Consider the following 14,579-nt stretch of genomic DNA (forward strand, 5'->3'; position numbering starts at 1 on the left):
TTTTAAAGCACCGCCAGTCACTGGAACAGTACAATTAGCATATGCAGATAAGCTACTGCTCCACTTCTCCCCTTCCCCCTCAATTCTTCTGGAAGCTGTAGCAACTTGAAAAAAGGGCCTGTGTTGCTAGCAGCATTACACTATGGTGTTTTGGAGGGTGCCGAAGCAGGAATGTTTTCCCCCAGTTGTGATCTACTTTGAATTCAGTGACTTGATGCAACACAGAGAAGAGCCTACATCGGTACGTACCACCATGAACATCAGAGGGGAGAGGGCACTTCCAAAAGATGGAAATACTATGAGTCCCGTCCCCCAACACACACAAACAATGCTAATAGCTAATCTTTGAGAGTGACTCTTCTCTCAATCCCACTACACGCACTGATGACATTTAAGCAGTTGATTTGTGATCTATTGCCATTTCTTCAACCTCGGGTCCCTAGATGTGGGTGGACTACAACTCCCATCGCCATTAACCATTGGGCTGTGAAATGCACCTTGAAAACAGAGCGGCGTTATAAATGGTCCCGTGGCCAGTCAGGGGGCAGGAGCAGAGAGGAGCCAATCAGAGCCCTGTGGGTGTGGCATAGCCTGCCACAGCCAATGGGTAGAAAGAATGGGAAGGAGAGACACAGGCCAGCTGTCTCTCGCTGCAGATTGGTGAAATGAGGAAGGAGCTGCATAGCTGCGTTCAGTAGCAGCTGGCCTGTTGTGTGCCCATAAGACACAGCGGAGGGAGAAAACAAGGTCTTGGCTTTAGTCACAGGTCACAGATGTGGAAAATCCTGAATAATATTTCATAGTGCTAGGCAGCCTCTCTAAGTCACGGTGACCTAAAGAGAACGCTACAAAGGAAAGCACAGGAGAGATAGTATTTGATGCAAAAACCATTGCCGAAACTCTCCAGGCTTGACCACAGTAGCAATTAACATGTGTCTGAAACTCCTGGAACCTGAATTTTTGGCCCATCATCCACATGACAGCCTCCTTTTGAGCATTCAGTTAAGAGTCCCTGGGACAATACGAAAAGGGGAAATAAGCCTACCTCACTGCCATCAGTGAGCTGGACACACTGTAGTGGGGCTGTTTTTGTGGGTTGGCATGTCAGAACTTTTTTTGGGGGGGGAAATCCCTTTCCCGCTTCTACATCCTTTGCTTCCTCTATGGCTCTTGTCTGTCTTCCAGTAGTTCTCCCGACAACTTTTGGTAAGAGTCAAGAGCTTCTTTAAACACAACTGCACTGTAATTGGTTTTTTCCGCTGCCTACAACCACCTACTTACATTGCAGGCTGTCTCGGTTGTCTCCAGAAGAGCTGAAAATGGCTTCTTACTGGTGAGGGCCAATGGGATTGTGAGCACTGTGCCAAGGACATCCACCCTTTCCCTCTCTCTGCCCCTCTGGAGGGCTGCTCCTTAGCAGGCTGTTGGTGAAATCATGCACAATACACACATACATCCATGTTTCAAGTCTGGGTGCAACTCAGCTTGCAGAAGAGGGGTTTTGCATGGGTTAAAACAGACAATGTTATGGACTTCCAGATTCCCAAACTATCCCTGCACCTTTAACCTCTTGAGCTGACCTCTCTCTCTCTCTTTGATGTTAGACTGATGTTCTCAGGTTACATCCTGCTTACAACTTCCTCTTCCTTCTTCTACTTGAACCTCAAGATAACAAAGAACCAGGTATGGCTGCCTCGTTCATCTCTAGACTAGTAAATTTTCTATCCAAGTTACAGATTTCCTACAATAAACAACTTTATTGCTTTCTTAGCTGCAAGCACCTCTGTGTGGGCAATGGCAACTGGTACAAAGTCTGCTCTCTAGCCCAATTTTCACTAGCCAAATGCTGATGACTCTGCATACAGAAGGGTTTCAATAGGTAACTGGCCCAGTTAGTTCCAATAATGTATTTATTTTTAAAAAACCACAGGAGTCCAGAAGTGATGGCAGTGCTAATGGAAGGGCATAGAGAACAACACACAGCCCCAATACAACCCAGCTAGCGGTGCCCAACTGTTGTGGATGGGAAACATCTGCAGAGAAAATTGGAGGCACTTGTGTGCGGACAACCAAGGTGCGACGCATGTGTTAATGCCTCAGTGTGAACACAGCCTCAGAGCAATGGCAGTCTCGTCTTTCTGCATCGGCCCTCTCTGAGGCAGGACTGGACATCTGAAGAGGCCGCAACCAGGAAGAAGGCACCACTTTCCTATGTGAGGCCTGTATAGGTGGGTAGCTGTATCTTATCCAAGGCACAGGACGGTCTCCTGGCAGGCTGGCCGTTGTCTGCCTCCTTCCCCAAATCTTGCAGCATCCCACAAACACAAAGGAAGGAAAGGACAGCCCCAATTGCTAAATTACAGCTGAATTAAGGAGGATGCTAGGCTGTATTGGTTTCCATGGCAACTGCTGAAGGATTCCAATCACCATGGTTCCCAAGAACACTCCCCTCTGGAGGAGGCGGGCTCTCATTTGCCAATGGGGCAGGCAACCCCAGTGCCTTTCAGGCCGCAAAACCCCTCAGGGTTTTTGTGCAGGTATTGCTGGTGGTAATCTTCAGCGTAGTAGAACTTGCCGGCCTCCTGGATCTCAGTCGTTATCTGTCCTCCTTGCTTCTTAGACAGCTCCTGCCAAAGGACCGACAGTAACAGAAGAGACATTCAGATAGTTAGCACTCCCAGCAGGATGGTTAGAGCAAAACACAAACCATGGATAGGTAACATGTGCCCTTCTAGATGTTGTCAAGACTACAGCTCCCATCATCCCTGACCAATGACTGTACTGGCTGAGGCTGATGGGATTTGGAGTTCAACCATTATCCACAGGGCCATAGCTCACTATCGCCTAGTACACTGACTGACAGCAACCCTCTAGGATTTCAGAAGGGGATCTTTCTCAGCTAGGCCTGGAGATGCCTGGATAGCTCAGTTGGTTAGAGCGTGGTGCTGAGGACACTAAGGTTGCAGGTTCAATCCCTGTATGGGGCAGTTGCATATTCTTGCTTTGCAGAGGGTTGGACTAGATGATCCTCAAGGTCTCTTCCAACTCTATGAGTCTATGCCGGGTACTGGAACCTGAAACCTTCTGCTTGCAAAGCATGTCTTCTACTAATGAGCTATGTATGGCCTTCCTCCACCTGCCTGCAAGATCTTTAGTTACAAGTGTACGCCACCGCCGCCTTCGTAGCATCCGTCAAATTTTGGAAGCTTGGTGCTGGAGATATAAAATATCAAGATGCTTATGCTAATTTCACCATGCATGAAAAGAACACACGTTTATGGCCCACGTGACTGTGAAGGTGGCTGCACTTGGAATACTGTGCACAGTTCTGGATGCCTCAGCTCAGAAAGGATATGGGACAGCTGGAAAAGAGACAAAAGAGCAGGCAAAATGGTCAAGGGGATGGGAGTGGCTCCCTTATGAAGAAAGGTTGCCACATTTAGGACTTTAGGGAAAAGGTGACAGGATAGAAGGCTATAAAATTTAGAACTTATGGGCACCAAATGAAGCGGAATGTTGGGGAGACCAAAGAAAATACTCCACATAGTGCATAATTAAACCATGGAGACTGTTCCTCCTGCAGGTAAAAGATAAAGATAAAGTTAAAGGACCCCTGGAGGGTTAGGTCCAGTCAAAGGCAACTATGTGGTGCGACGCTCATCTCGCTTTCAGACCAATGGAGCCAGCATCTGTCCACAAACAGCTTTCTGGGTCATATGGTCAGCACACGTTTAAACCATTTCTGGCACAACAAAACACCATGATGGAAACCAGAGCGCACAGAAATGCCGTTTACCATCCCGCTGCAGCGGTACCTATTTATCTACTTGCACTGGCGTGCTTTCGAACTGCTAGGTGGGCAGGAGCTCGGACAGAGCAACGGGAGCTCACCTCGTCGCGGGGATTCGAACTGCCAACCTTCTGATCAGCAAGCCCAAGAGGCTCAGTGGTTTAGACCACAGTGCCACCCACGTCCCTGATTCTCCTGCAGGAGGCAGTGATGGCCACCGACTTGGATGGCTTCAAGAGGACTGAGCAAATTCATGGAGGATGAGACTGTCCAATGGCTGTGTTCTGCCTCCATGGTTGGAGGCTATATGTTTCTGAACACCAGCTACGCGAAACCATGGGAGGGGAGAGGGCTTTCATGCTCAGGTCCTGCTTGAGGGTTCTTCACAGGCATCTGGGTTGCCACCTTGAGAAGAGGATGCTGGAGTAGATGGGCCATTGCCCTGATCCAGCAGGCTCTGCTCAGTGTTGGCCTCTGGTCGCCCACTGGCATGTGGCCCTGGAAGGTTGTCCAGAAAGGAATGAGTCTGGAGAGGGTCTCCCGCCCCTGTGGCAGATGGAGGGCAGACAAGATACAAGTTGTTCACAGAACACATTTTCAGTCAATGAAACTCACTGCCACAAGGTTGGGGTCTGGTGAGAACAGAGGAAAGATGAGGCTATCATGGCACATGTAATCAGCTGGGGTATGTGCATGGAATCTTAAGTTAATATCATTTTTAATCTCGGTGGCTCCTGTGAATTTTGGGCTTGTGGATTTGTTACATGATTGATTCTCCTGCAATCTGCATTAATTGAGTTACTTCTCGGCCTGTCACTTATGTTTTCACGTTGCCTGGAAATGTTATGATCTAGTAATTATAAATTGCACGTTTTGATGAATTGCTTAATGGATTAATGCCTAATTTTTTTTTATATATGTCTGTCCCATCTTATTACAAATTTGTGTTTTAACTATCAAGGTCTTGTAGACTAACATTATTATTTTTGCATTGTATACAGTGGTACCTCGGGTTAAGAACTTAATTCGTTCTGGAGGTCCATTCTTAGCCTGAAACTGTTCTTAACCTGAGGTACCACTTTAGCGAATGGGGCCTCCTGCTGCTGCCACTGCCGCTCCACCGCCGCATGATTTCTGTTCTCATCCTGAAGCAAAGTTCTTAACCCAAGGTACTATTTCTGGGTTAGCGGAGTCTGTAACCTGAAGCGTCTGTAACCTGAAGCATATGTAACCTGAAGGTACCACTGTATTTTTGTCAGTTTAATGCAAACCACCTTGAACGCATAGGGAAGGACGGACTTTGGCAAAATGAGGTGAGGATCAGTAACTCCAATCGCTTTAGAACGGGGTGAGGAACCTGTGGCCCTCCAGATGTTGCCAGACAACAACATCCCACCATCCCAGTCAGGCTGAGGCGGATGGGAGCTGGACTCCATCAATATCTGTGGGGGTCACAGGTCAACCACTTTTCCTTTAGAAGGTGATTGGACAAATTCAGGGTGGAGGGGTCCACTGAGAGCCTGAAGAGCACCATCACCTTTCTGGCAGCCCTTGCAACCTAACTCACTCTTCAGCGCCAAATTTAGGGTGGTGCTCTGTGCCCTGCTTTCACCTGGGCAGAGCAATAGCTGAAGGTTTCAGTCAGCCTTCAAACCCATGGCTGGCACTACCACTCTGCATCCTTGGGCAGCTTCTGATGCCCCAGCAGAGCCTACTGGGGTTGATGCCTGCTTTGAAATTGCTCCCTTCCCTCTCTGGATTTGGGGCTTACCGCAGCTGGCCGCCATTTTAAATTTCCCAGAAATGCCATTGTGGATAATTAAAATGGCAGGCAGCTCGCAGCCGCCGCCTGCCGCAAGACCACAGAACGGCGGCGGCGGCGGCAATCCGTTGCCCACCACTTCCGTCTTGGGCCTCCCTGTCAAGCTTGGAGACGCTCAACGGCACTGAAATTTCTAGGCGAATTCTCAAGCAAGGAGGTAGGAGGAGACAGACGCTGTCAAAACAAATTACTTCCGTCCAATGGGCTTAGGAGGGATTGGCCTGCTTCCTCCAGCATCTCCTCTACCCTTTCCCCTTTAGCGATAGAGGTAGCGAGCCTCTTAAGCCTTGGTGCCAAGTACAGCTCCCCCCTCTCCTCCTGGTTGGCGGCCTTCACGTAGGGAGGTGATGGTAAGGAGGGAGAGGAGAAGCCAATGGATGTCTTCAGCAGTGGTGGGAGGGATCTGCATCACGAGAAACGTGGAGGGGGGGGAGAGGGCGGACGCAGCCCAGCTTCCCAGCCATCTCTTTAAATGCAATTAAGGATGCTGCCCACTTCAAAGGCTCTGCCAACTCTGGAGGGCTTCCAGCCAACAACACTGGGCTGCACATGTTTTGGGCGGGGTGGGGGGGGGGCGGGAGTGCGTAACAGCTGAGAGGGAGGCAGGCGAGGAGGGAGGCGCATGGCTCTCCAGGGCTCACAACAATGAGGCTTATCGCAGGCAGAGTTAATTCACAGGCATCATGGATGGTGCGTGCAAGAGAGCCGATAAGACAACACAGTTAATTAACTGGAACCCAGCTGGGCCTGGTGCTGGCAGAGAAGCTGCAGCGGGAATAGAGCAGCGGAAAGCAGGCTTGCAGAGACAGAGAGAATGTGCAGGGTGATGTGGGTGCTTGTGGATGTTACAGGGGTCATAGATCCTAAGGAATTTATTTTCTTCCTCCTCCCCCCACCCGCTCCCCTGTTCTCTCTATTAGCAGGATGGGCATGGGTGGAACTAATTGAAAAGCTCACCTCTTTGATCTCCAGCCCCCAGGAACTTTCCCTCATCCAGCACTGCTTTCTCTACAGCGCTACGGCGATTGCTTTGGGAGGTGCATCCATTCCCATACAAGCATCACTAGAGCATAAACAAGGGCTGGGGAACCTTTGAGGGCCACATTTCAGGATGCTGATAGCGGGTGGAGATGAATAGAAGTGGATACATCCACCCTGTCTGCTTGCTGGCTCTCTGCCGCCGCCTCTCCCTACCGCCTCTCTGTCTGTGTCACCCCCCTTTTGTCTTTCACTCTGCCACCCACTTTCTCTGTGTGTCACTGAGTTTCTCTCTCTGCCACCTTCTCTCTCTCCCCCCCCCCAACCCGTTTTCTCCCCCCCATGCCTGTTCTTCCTCCCCACCCCATGGGCTACCAGGGAAAGGACAAATTGCTCTTGTCTCAAGCCTGAACTAGATGCTTGCAGAAGCATTTCTGCCCCCACCCCAATAACTCCACCCATGTTTGCCTTTTTCCTATCCCCCCTCCCCGCAACCTTTCTTCTCTCCCTCCAGACTCCTCCTCTGAAAAGAATTAGGCCAAGGGTCCCTACCCTTCTTATAAAGGGTCAGATTCAAAAGAAGAGCCCCCCACTGGACCACATCAAAGAGTTGGCTAGTCAGCATTCCATTCCCCACATGAGCCAATCAGATGCTTCAAGGATGCCCACCAGCAACTGGTATCCAATGGCATGAATGCAGGGCCTGCATTTATGTATCACAATCAGTTTAGAAGCCTTGAAATCCACCAATCAAACAATCCATATTTTAGCCTACACAGAACACACCCTAAATTGGAGGGGGGGGGAGTGTATCACTATCGCTATCCTGGAATATCCCAGAGCAACCCTTTGAACCTATGCAAAGTTCCCATTCCCACCTGAGTGCTCCTGGTGGCAGCTAAAAATGCTGCTGGTCTGTCCACCACCCACTTATCTCTTACCAGCCACCAGCAAAGATTGCTGAAGAGAGGCCCTTTATAGCATGGGTAGGCAAACTAAGGCCTGGGGGCCGGATCCGGCCCCATAGCCTTCTAAATCCGGCCCGCGGACCATCTGGGACTAGGCATGTTTTTACATGAGTAGAATGTGTCCTTTTATTTAAAATGCATCTCTGGGTTATTTGTGGGGCATAGGCATTCATTCATTTTCCCCCCTTCAAAATATAGTCCGCCCCCCCCCCCAAGGTCTGAGGGACAGTGGACCGACCCCCTGCTGAAAATGTTTGCTGACCCCTGCTTTATAGAGAGTAAAGGAGCAGCATATAAATGACTGCCATAAGCCCTTGTACAATTAAGCACTCTCCACAGCATAACGCACCACTGGTTCAGACACCCAAGCAACCATGTGGCTGTGGGGGCGCATAGATGCGTGGGGGGTGTATGAACACGTATATCTTGCATCTTTACCCCAAAGCCAAACAAGATTGGCTGGTGGAAGCAAGAGGTTTTCGTGCCCCCTTTATGCCCAACCACTTAAAGGTTCAAGATCCATGTCTTTTTCCAGCTGTGATCACCCAATCAGCTGCCAACGGGAAACACAGATCCTGCCTCCATGCTGCTGCCTCTGTCATCAGCATCAGTTACCTGCTTTGGTCATCTTCTGAAGACACACCTCCTGCTCCAACCTCCAAAAGCATTTTCTCTGAAAGCTTGAAAGCTCTATTGCTTTTCTGTACTTTTTTTTTTTTTACTGATATTCCTAGTGGCTTGTAACGATGCTTTCATTGTAAATTTTGGAAAGACATGTGCGTATGTGTGTTTTAATTCGCAGTACAACGCTTTAGAATTTTATTTAATTTTATTGGTATATTAAGCGGCATAAAGATGGTCTTAAGTAAGCAAATGAGAGCAGGGTTGGGAAGGCGCCCCCGTAGGAAAAGGCAATGCTATTGAGACAGGATCCCAGGTGGCCCTGGACAGCAAGTAGGCTCCCTGCCCTTGGAGCTATTAATAAATGCTAAGATGTGTCTTCTGCCACATGCAGGCCTCAGATGAGCAAAGCTCTAGGGGCCCCTCCAGGGAGCAGGGAGCAAAGTGCCTAGTATTTAGGCTCCGCAGAGAACAGAATATATAAATAACAGATTGTTCCTAGAGGCAGCATGCTGTCCCACTACCCTCTGGGATGGGGGCTATTGAATATTTTCTCCCTGGTGGGGTATATCTTAGCATGACTAATGGGCTGTTGGAAGCAAACCTGCCATCAGTGCAGAGCTGAGCGACATGTCATATTTGGGATCACCAAGACGGAGACAGTTTCTGGTCTCAAAGTTATGCTCCGAGTAGCCAGAGACACATACATACAAACACACACGTGAAAAAAGAAGATATTCTGGATGCATGGAAGAGTAACCAACCTATTATAGCTAGGGTTAACTCGATGCAGCCCATTGGCACTTAGGACATAGCTGTCAACGATTTCCTTTTTTAAAGGGAAATTCCCTTATTCCAAATAGGATTCCTCGCAAGAAAAGGGAAAAGTTGACAGCTATGACTTAGGAGCATAGGCTTGCCAGGATTTCAGGCGAGGGTCTCTCCCTTCTACCTGGAGATGCGGGGGATCAAAGATGCATCGTATTAGGGAAAACCTGTTTGAAAAGATGTGCATGTTTGGCAAAACCGCACACAAAAATGTGAATATTTAGGACAGGGGTCAGCAAACTTTTTCAGCAGGGGGCTGGTCCACTGTCGCTTAGACCTTGTGGAGGGCCAGACTAAACTTGGGGGGGGGGTGTGGAAATGAACAAATTCCTATGCCCCACAAAACCCAGAGATGCATTTAAATAAAAGCACACATTCTACTCATGTAAAAACACACTGATTCCCGGATCATCTGCGAGTCAGATTTAGAAGGCGATTGGGCCAGATCTGGCCCCTGGGCCTTAGTTTGCCTACCCAAGAGGACATTAAACTAGAATTTGCAAGCTGATGTGTATATGTGGAGAACAGACCTTAAGACTGAAAATATTAGAGAAACTGAAATTGACCGATTTGTCCATCCACAGTCAGAAGCATCTCACTGTGGCTCCACCTAGGAAGAGGGAAGCTTCCCAAAGTCATCCATGTTGCCCTTGATCTCACCTCTTCCCAACAGCCTGCAAATGTGGAGCTTCTTTCCTTACCAGAGGCTGCTGTTCAACCAGCTCTGCCTACAACAACCTCCTCACCAACACCCTGTGGCCCATCTATCCTCGCACACCTCCCCACCCCCCCACCCCCGGTTCAGGCGCACGCCGACGTCTGCCCAGCACGTGCCGATTCCAAGCAGGGTTGCCCTTAATTGCCTCTGCAATGGCGGCCGGGGGGGGGGGGGCAAACGGCTTACGGCAATGAATCACATTGAAAGGGGCGGTGGGTGGAGAGGCTACACCTGCCTGTGCCGCTGACCTTTGCACCCTAGCTGCCAATTGCCGCGGTGGCAAGTTGCCAAGGAAACCAACATATTCTCTCTCCCCGCCCCCGGCGCAACCCCTCTTTTCCAGCCCATAGTACACATATGGCCTTGGAGGAGCAATTATCTGCATGCACTCCCCCCTGCCTTCGTTGTGGGCATGGCTCAGAGGGCAAGTCCTATTCACCGGAGGGCAAAGAAACAAGGCGTGTGTGTGTGTGTGTGTGTGTGTGTGTGTGTGTGTGTGTGTCCGTCCGTCCCCAAAAGCCCCATTGGTATCTCAGGTCCTATGAAAATGTCAGCAACGAAACAGTGGGCAAATATCTCCCCTGGGACCCTTTTATTTAGGGGATTTTATAAACCACCTTTCAACACCCATTTCCAAAACAGGTGGCAACATCAACCTACATAAGGATTAAAATATTAAGCAATATTAACAAGCAAGCAAGCCATGGGGGGGGGGCGCGGATCCCAGCACCAGGATCCTGCTAACAGGAGCTTTGCTACCCGCCCCTCAAAGGCACAGCAAAAGAGAAACCTCTTCCCCTGCCTCCTGAAAAGACAACAGATGGACATTCGCAAGCTTCCAGAGCAGGGTTTCCCAAACTTGGGTCTGAAGCTGTTTTTGGACTACAACTCCCATCATCCCTTGCCAGCAGGACCAGTGGTCAGGGACGATGGGAATTGTGGTCCAGGACCCCTGCAGAGAAGATGCTGCTTCTTACAGCAGCCAGCCTAGCTTCTGCACCCGATGGTTCTCTCAGCAGGGCTTTATTTGCTGATCTGAAGTCTCCTGGCAGTTTGGATAGGAAGTATGTTTTCCCGGGATAGTCAAGGACACAGACCGTTCAAGGCAGCCTTCCCCGACCTGATGCCCTGTAGAGTTTTTGAACTCCAGGTCCCAGCAGCCCCAGCCAGCATAACCAGGGCCAATCGGGGTGTGGGTCGGCACATTTGGCCCAGGGCCTCAAAGCTCAAAGGAAGCCAGTGAATGCATGCATTGGCAGTTCAGTGTGGGGCAATGGCAGTCCTTTGCAGGAAGATATTACAAATTATAATGATGATGATGATGATTATTATTATTATTATTATTACCACCTCGACAATCTGCCACAGAGGCAGCTGTGTTGATGTGTATCAGGAAGTGGCCAAAGACGGAGAACTTTTCACAGGGATGAATGTCTTGAAGGCTCCACTAACTTCCCTTCCCACACACTTTTAAGGCCACCTTCACAATTATAATTGCAAGCAAGCAAGATGGGTGTTGAAACCAAGATCTTACTTTGCACTTGAATGGGCTTCTGCACTGGCATATACAAAGTCCTTGATCATAAATGAGATACATCCTCAGGTTTGCTTTATGGCTGCAGAATAGCTGCTGAGCTCTTTTTTTTAGGGTTATGGGGCACAACCGCTGTTAAGCAGGTTTCTTCATTAGCACCAGACTCAAGGAGTAACAGCACAGCGGTACAATAGTGGGACACGTTTTGCATACCGCAAGTCCTGGGTTCAGTCCCAGGCATCTCTAGCTGAAAGATGTCAGATAGCTGGGCTGCAAAAGAACCTAACCCAGGAGTAGCCCCTCCAGATGTAGCTGGACTACAGCTTCCATGATCCCTGACCAGTGGCCATGCTGGTTGAGGCTGATGGGAGCTGCAGATGACCACCACATGGGCTACCCAGGTCCTAGTCTCAGACCTTAGGGTGCTAACACGGGGGCGAAAAGGACCGATCACACAAGGCAACTTAAGGTGTCCTTACCCTCCAACCTTCCCCCATCCAAATGCCCATACCTGCTCATACATCTCCTTCGATCTCAGGGCAGATTCCAGCTGCTCAGCTCCAATGGGATAGATGGCTGAACGATACTGGGTGCCGACGTCTTCGTACTGCTTCATGCCTGGAAAGAAAGCGGTTGTTAAAGGGAGCAGGCTTGCAAGGCGGCCACCCGTTCGGCAGCAACTGGTAAAAACTGGATGAAAATACAGAGTTATAAAATGTTAAGATATAGAATTAAGATAAATGAAAGAGGGTAAGGATTTGCTGATTTGATTATTTAAATGGGAATACAAGAAGGGGAGGTGTGAGGAGGTCAAAGAAACAAGCAAATGAGTTTTAAGTTATGAAAAATGGAATTGTTTTTAACTTTTCTTATTTTTTCTGTGTTTTAGTATGTTGTATCTTTATTTTTCTTTTTTCTTTTATTATGTGTTCTTGCATATTTGTTTTTGTAAAACTTCAATAAATATTTTTTAAAAAATAAAAAAATAAAAACTGGAGTTCTGCACGTTCCGCCAACTATTGAGTCTGCGGGTATAAGCCAGGGCAGCCATTGTGGTACCCTCCCATCAGCCACAGTCAGAATGGTCACTTGTCAGGGATGGTGGAATGAGATTATTGGTTCATCTAGCCCAGGATTCTCTACAGCAGCTTTCTCTACCCAGATGCTCTCCAGATGTTGTGGAACTCCAGGTCTCATCAGCCCTAGCCAGAATCACCACTAGTAAGGAATGATGGGAGTTGGAGTCCAACCACATCTGGAGGATGCCAGGTTAGAGAAGGCTGGCCTACTGTTCCTCTTCAACCTGAGACCTTCAGCCAACCAAAGGCATACTCTCCCATTGAGTGGTGCTCTTCCCCCGGCTGACCGCCGTCACCAAACCCTGGCCTGCCCCCATGTATCCATGCAGACGCACTTTCCCCCTGCCCCCTCTGCCTCCCAGCCACAAGCAAACGATTGCTATTCCTCTCATGGGAAAGGCTGTTAATCACCTAGGCACAACAAATCCACTGTGCCCGCTGTGTGACTTGTCAGCCCAGCCAATCCTGTGTCTGCGTAATGTGAATATATTACGAAGCCCTCATCTGGAACACAGAGAACGGAGCCCAGGGAGAAAGCAGTGCCTGAAGGGAGCACCAAACAGGAGACGTCAATGTTACCAGAGATGGGGCAGAGAAGGACTCTTGTGGTGTGCTGGAACGAGGATGCTGCTACTGCTCTGTCCATCTCAGTACTGTCTACATGGAGAGGCAGCAGCTCTCCAGGGTTTCAGGCCTACCTGGAGATGCTGGGAATTGAACTTGCGACGTTCTCCATGTAAAGCAGATGCTCTCTAACACTCAGTTACAGCCCTTGCCTATCTGAGACATAGGCAAACTCAGCCCTCCAGGTGTTTTGGGGCTACAACTCCCATCATCCCTGGCTAACATGACCAGTGGTCAGGGATGATGGGAGCTGATGGAAGTTGAGAGTCCCAACAACTCTAGAGGTCCCCACCTCTACTTTTGAGTCCTATGCCTGTTCTTGCCTGGTTGACCTCTGGAATGCAGAAGTGTCCCAGGCGACTGGTTTTCCAGTCGGCAGGAGATGGGGCCCCAGTCTTCTGGGTACCAAACTGTCACAGAATTGTAGGGTTGGAAGGGACCCTGAGGGTCACCAAGTTCAATGGAGGAATATCAAATAGATCAGGCATCCCCAACCTGCGGCCCTCCAGATGTTTTGGCCTACAACTCCCATGATCCCTAGCTAACAGGACCAGTGGTCAGGGATGATGGGAGCTGTAATCCCAAAACATCTGGAGGGCCGAGTTTGCCTATGCCTGGCCTATCTGGACCAGGGACACAGCAGGCCAATAAAGAAGGACATTTCATTTCACTTCCATTTCACTTGTAATTCATACACTGCCTTTCTGTACGACTGTGTGCGAGGCGGTTTTACAAGCTAAAGAAGCAACAAAGAGTGCACACCTCCGATCCAATGCAGAAACATCATAATAAAAACATAGGTTTAAAATAAACAACTCATATTGCTTTATTTGATATGAGTAATATTCAATAATCCATTAGGATATAAGAGTATGCAGTAAAATTAAATATTAGCCCCCCAAAAAATAGTTAAACAGAAATTCACTTTTCACAATTACAATAAATAACTTCTAGACTATAAGCAATAAAAATAGCAGCAAGTCACAGTGCATAAAATAACACAATACAAATTGAGAAGCAGAGACACACAACTTGTAAATTATTATTTTTTAATCCCCTGAAGTCCTCTTCATGGTACTCCTCCTTAAGGACATGGCAATGGTCTGTAAAATTGCTCATGGTAGGGAAAAAGCGGGTTTAAAAAAAATAATCGTATGACAAAAATCACTACTTGGCAACTATTTACACAGTATCATTCTTCTTTTTCATAGATTTTAACTAAAAAATTTAACACCCCAACCTTTCCCGTTATCACAGTATCATATAATTCTTCTTTTAAAGCCAAATTTAGCCTTATAAACTGATTTACTGAGTCCCTGCTGAGCCAATTTAATCTATAATTTCACACACACACATACATATAGGCAATTTAACGATTTGAAGTTTGATCCCAATGCTGTTGGGGCTCAAATTCCTTCTCCAAGTTTTGCAAACGCTATTCTTGCTCTAGTAAGAATATATACAATTAGGATTTGTTTTTCTACCCATACATAGTTCTAAACAAAAGTTGTTGTTTTTTTTTAAAAAAGGGATATTGTAGAGCTAGAAAAGGTTCAGGAAAGAGCAACCAAAATGATCGAAGAACTGAAGTGACTTGAGAGGTTGCAACACTGGGGT

General features: G+C 48.3%; 1 protein-coding gene across 7 annotated transcripts in view; it reads right to left on the minus strand.

Annotated features, from left to right (window-relative positions):
- Window positions 1–251: 251 nt before the first annotated feature.
- LOC310768993 (mitochondrial peptide methionine sulfoxide reductase-like) overlaps window positions 252–14,579 on the minus strand; it is a 49,483-nt gene continuing 35,155 nt past the window's right edge. For all 7 annotated transcript variants that reach the window (XM_083628010.1, XM_083628007.1, XM_083628011.1 and 4 more), the window contains 2 exons: window positions 11,771–11,877; window positions 252–2,627 (listed from right to left, as the gene is read on the minus strand). In XM_083628010.1, coding sequence (XP_083484136.1) covers window positions 2,469–2,627; window positions 11,771–11,877 — 266 coding nt within the window. In that variant the 3' untranslated portion in view covers window positions 252–2,468. The remainder of the gene's footprint in view (window positions 2,628–11,770; window positions 11,878–14,579) is intronic.

The sequence above is a fragment of the Podarcis filfolensis genome (assembly GCF_964270895.1).
Source record: "Podarcis filfolensis genome assembly, chromosome: 8".
NCBI classification, from domain to species: Eukaryota; Metazoa; Chordata; class Lepidosauria; order Squamata; family Lacertidae; genus Podarcis; species Podarcis filfolensis.